This window comes from Trifolium pratense, linkage group LG7 (assembly GCF_020283565.1).
Source record: "Trifolium pratense cultivar HEN17-A07 linkage group LG7, ARS_RC_1.1, whole genome shotgun sequence".
Lineage (NCBI taxonomy): Eukaryota > Viridiplantae > Streptophyta > Magnoliopsida > Fabales > Fabaceae > Trifolium > Trifolium pratense.
Genome location: NC_060065.1, coordinates 16,869,673 through 16,874,130, shown reverse-complemented (window position 1 = coordinate 16,874,130; position 4,458 = coordinate 16,869,673). Strand labels below are relative to the sequence as shown.

At 32.3% G+C, this 4,458-nt stretch overlaps 1 protein-coding gene across 1 annotated transcript; it reads right to left on the bottom strand.

Annotated features, from left to right (window-relative positions):
• Window positions 1-313: 313 nt before the first annotated feature.
• LOC123894499 (soyasapogenol B glucuronide galactosyltransferase-like) lies at window positions 314-2,324 on the bottom strand. Its single transcript, XM_045944512.1, has one exon. The coding sequence runs from the start codon at window positions 2,194-2,196 to the stop codon at window positions 691-693; it is 1,506 nt and encodes a 501-aa protein (XP_045800468.1). The 5' UTR covers window positions 2,197-2,324; the 3' UTR covers window positions 314-690.
• Window positions 2,325-4,458: the final 2,134 nt, after the last annotated feature.

Below are 4,458 nucleotides of genomic sequence, written 5' to 3'. Positions count from 1 at the left end.
TAGGCGTGTCCCGGTGTCGAACATGCGTCAGTGTCGGATACTGACACGACACCGACACGTATGATTACGCTGAGTTATGTCATTTTCTCAAATTATTATACTTGTTGACGTCTCAATGTTTGTTTCGTGTCCGTATTTGTGTCTGTGCTTCATGATTCAACTAAACTAGTTCAAGAAGTAATGAGAATCTATTTTCACAAGTTGTAGAGTATTCAATGACACAAAATTCTGAATATTCTGATCAACATAATAGTGTTAGAAACTGGTAGCAAAGGTAAATTATTTATGAATTAACAACATAATATCATTGATCTAACATCTGAAGAAGGGATATTCTTAGTCATAGATGCATACAAACACAAACACAATATGTTTACATAGACACTGACACTGACACTGTTACAAAGGAAAGACAGAACAAGGGCACGCTAAACAATGACTAGGTTATCATGGTTCTCCCAATAACCACTTAATTAACTACACAATAACCAATTACCCTTGTCTTTCCCTATTTTATTCTTAAAACATAAAACACACTTAACTGTCACACATAACTGACACACATAATTTAAATTAAAAAACATAACTGCATAACTAACTTTGCCCTCTCCTATAATAAGAGTTCTAACACATAGTTCCATTGTAGAATGATGCTTAGAAAGTTCATACCAAAATTGCAATTAATTCTCCCTAAGCCACTTCCTCCAATTTGTTCTTAACCTTTTCAAGTTTGAATAACTTGAGATCCTCAATTAGTTCCTTTAATTTGGTGTGAGAAGAACCACCAAACTCTATAGCTTTCTTTGCAGCACAACTAAGTGCTTTGGCTCTTCTCCTCATTTCCAAACACTCTTCTCCACTTCCCATCAACAAACAAATTGCTTTTCCTATATCCTCCCTCTTCACCACATCATCTCCAAACTCATTCCAATTCCTCCATTCCTTTGCTCCAACTGCCACACCAATCTTCAACACATCAACCAACAACCTTTCGTTGTAAAATTGTTCGGCGAAAAGAGGCCAAGTAGCCAATGGCAAACCTGCATTCACACTTTCCATAATAGTATTCCACCCACAATGAGTCACCACAGCTCCAACTGCAGCATGTTCTAGTATCAGAAGTTGTGGTGCCCAACCCCAAATCAAATAGCCCTTGTTTCTTTCCTTTACTCTCTTCTCAAACTCCCTCAAAAAACCACCATCTTCGCCATCTTCGATTTTTCTTACAACCCAAATGAAATCTTTGCCCGAATCTTCAAGTGCATGAGCTATTTCAACAAGTTGAGAACTAGGGAACTTGTTCATGCTACCAAAACTAACATAGAGAACAGAATCCTCTTCTTTAGAATCAAGCCACTTAAGAACCTCGTCTTCTTCTGCATCTTGTTCTATACTATGCCCTCTGCTAGCCTTATCCGAATTATCTTGGTTCACCCACAAAGAAATTGGTCCCACACCCCAACTCTTGGTTCCCATTGTTGTTTTGTAATGGTCCTCATAAGTACCTTCAATCTCATGATAGCTATCAAACAATGATCCATAGCTTTTTCTCTCTGATTCTTTAATCATCTTCATCAAATAAGTATAATCATTTGGTGCTCGAAGCCAATCCGGAAGTTGCAAACGCGTCATTTCCACCTTGTGAGGCAACCCAGGAAGCAGAAAACTCTCACTATCCGAATTAACTTTCGCATGAGGCGCAAATACTTCAACAGAGTTCATTGCAGAATGAGCAAAGTAACTTCCACTAATACAAATCAACCTTGGAATTCCCAACTCATCAGCAATATCAACAGTCCAAGGATAAAACATGTCTGTGACTATGAAATCAGGTTTCATGTTGCGGAACAGTTGTTTGAATTGCTCTTGAAGAACCATCAATCCCTGATAGATTTTGGAACGTATTTCGTTAGGAGTGTCAGCATTGAAGCTTTCCATTCCTTGTGGCAAACCAGGTACTTGTGGAAACTTGACAACATGTGTTCTAATGGAACGACCGCGAGTTGAGTCGCGGTCGATTGAGGTTTGAAAAATGGCTGCATTTGATGGTGTGGTGATTATGGTGACATCTACACCATGCATGGCGAAAAGCCTTGCTATGTCTACTACGAAAAGGAGGTGACTTTTTGATATGAATGGGAGAAAAACAGCATTTAGCATTTCTTGAGCTTCAACTTTGATACCAAAGGATTCCATCAGAATCTCTAGTTTTGGTTTAAATTCTGCCAAAGGTTTTGATGGGAGGAGTTGACGTTTTTCTTTCCACTGATGAATTGGTATTTGGTCTATTGGTTATTATGAAACAGAGTTGTGTGTGTGTCTATATATATATATATATATATATATATATATATATATATAATATGTGTTTGATAATTTAGGCGCACCTAAAAACATGAAAGTATAAATTAGCAAGGTACACATTTTTATCTTGGACAACAATACCCATCTTCCACTGTTTATGAATTTTTTAAACATCAAAATTTCAAGATAAAACTAACGAAAATCATAACCAAGAAATCAAATTTTGAATTCGTTTTTTAAGAAAAACTTTTTATAATGTTCTAAACATACCTACAAAAAAATCATTCAAAAATACACGTTAAATTAACAATATGAACCAAAACTAAGTGTATGATAATTTTTCGGGGATTAAAAGTATAATAAAAACAAATTAAAGATTAAACTTAGAAGATTGTTATTTTATATTTTGGTCACTTTAAAGTGTAAACCCTTTTTTTAGTTGGACTTGAAATGAAATTATGATTAGAAATACAGCCACGTGAAACGTGCATGAATAAATTAATAATATTTTCAGTGTTATGGGGCAACAATACATTTATAATAACAAAAACTTTTTTTCTTTTCTCCCTCACAATCTCATATACTCTTCACTTTGTTGTTTTTATCCATTTTTTATGTAGGAGATGAATATTATATTTTACAAACTTATAATATGTTGATGAAGAATGTGTGAAAGACATTCTAATATATTCTCAATCTCTTTAAATTTATATTTCTCGTTTACTTGATCTATTATTGTCTTTAAATCTATAAATTTGAAAGTGAATGCATCCCACCTTTTTTTTGTTTTTTTCATTTAGTATGTTCTTCTATCATTTGTTGTATTATGTACGAGACATTGAACTATTTGAAAATTATGAATTTTTTTATAATGGAGTTTTAGATGTAAATAAAATTTCAATCAAACCCATAATAACCGATCCGTTCTACCCGCCAACCGAACGACCCGACACTCGAGCAAACTGAAGATGCAGACGGTCGAAATTGGGTCCAAATTAAATAGTTGTGGTTTTTATCGGTTTGGTGATTTTCGGTTCGAACCCGACCGATCCTCAGGCCTAAAAAATGCACACCATTTTGTTTTTGCACATAAAAGGGAAAAGCCCAAAAATGCACACTAGTTAGTTACTACTCTCTGTAGTCTTAAATATACAAAAAAAATTACTTTTTAGATTTATTAAGAATTTAATATATCTGGTTTATAATATGACCCAAATATATTAGATTTTCAACAAATCTAAAATGTAATTTTTTTTTTTTTTATATTTAAGACCATATGGAGCACTGTATATATTACTCTAGACTATTTTTACCAAAAAATATATTAGTGTGCACTATGAATTTTAGTAATCAAGCATGTACTCGTGCTATGCATGGACTATTTTATACTATTTATTTATTTATTTGTTTGTTTATTAATCATGAGGAACGGCCCACAAATCGCTTTACAATTGACAGTTAGATTTATCTCGGCCGCAGCTTGTTACCTTGAACATTCTCAGACATGCAAGGTACAACTGTACAAGCAGTTCCAATCAATATGATTTAATGTTGTCTTGAATATGTTTTTAGTCGTTTTTTAAAATTTTTATTTTAGTCTATAAAGATTTTTTCACATTTTTGAGTCAACTCGTGTATACTTTCACATTTTTGAATGATTTTTTGTATTCAAGTTTATAATATTATAATAACATCTTCGATAAAAATTTAGAATTGTTTAAGATAAGATGAATTATTTATGAATTTTTATGTGCAAAAAACTAAAAAATTCATATTTAATTCATCTTTTGTTAAAAAAATTTAAACTTTTGTAACAAAGATTCATATAATGTACTAAACATGACCGCAGAAAAAAAAAAATTAAAATGGTATGCACGAGTTGAATGAATGTAGGGACTAAAAACATTGACGGAAAAAACTTTCGGCACTAAAAAGTGTCAAAAAAATCTTCAAGAATTAAAATGAAAATTCTAGAAAACTATAGGAACCAAAAATATATTTAACCTTATAATATTTGAAACAAATTATATTTTATTTGTAGACGAAGGCTAATATCACATAAAATTCGTGCATATATATATATATATATATATATATATATATATATATATATATATGAGAGATTTTAGATTCAAACCCAAGGCGTTGCATTTA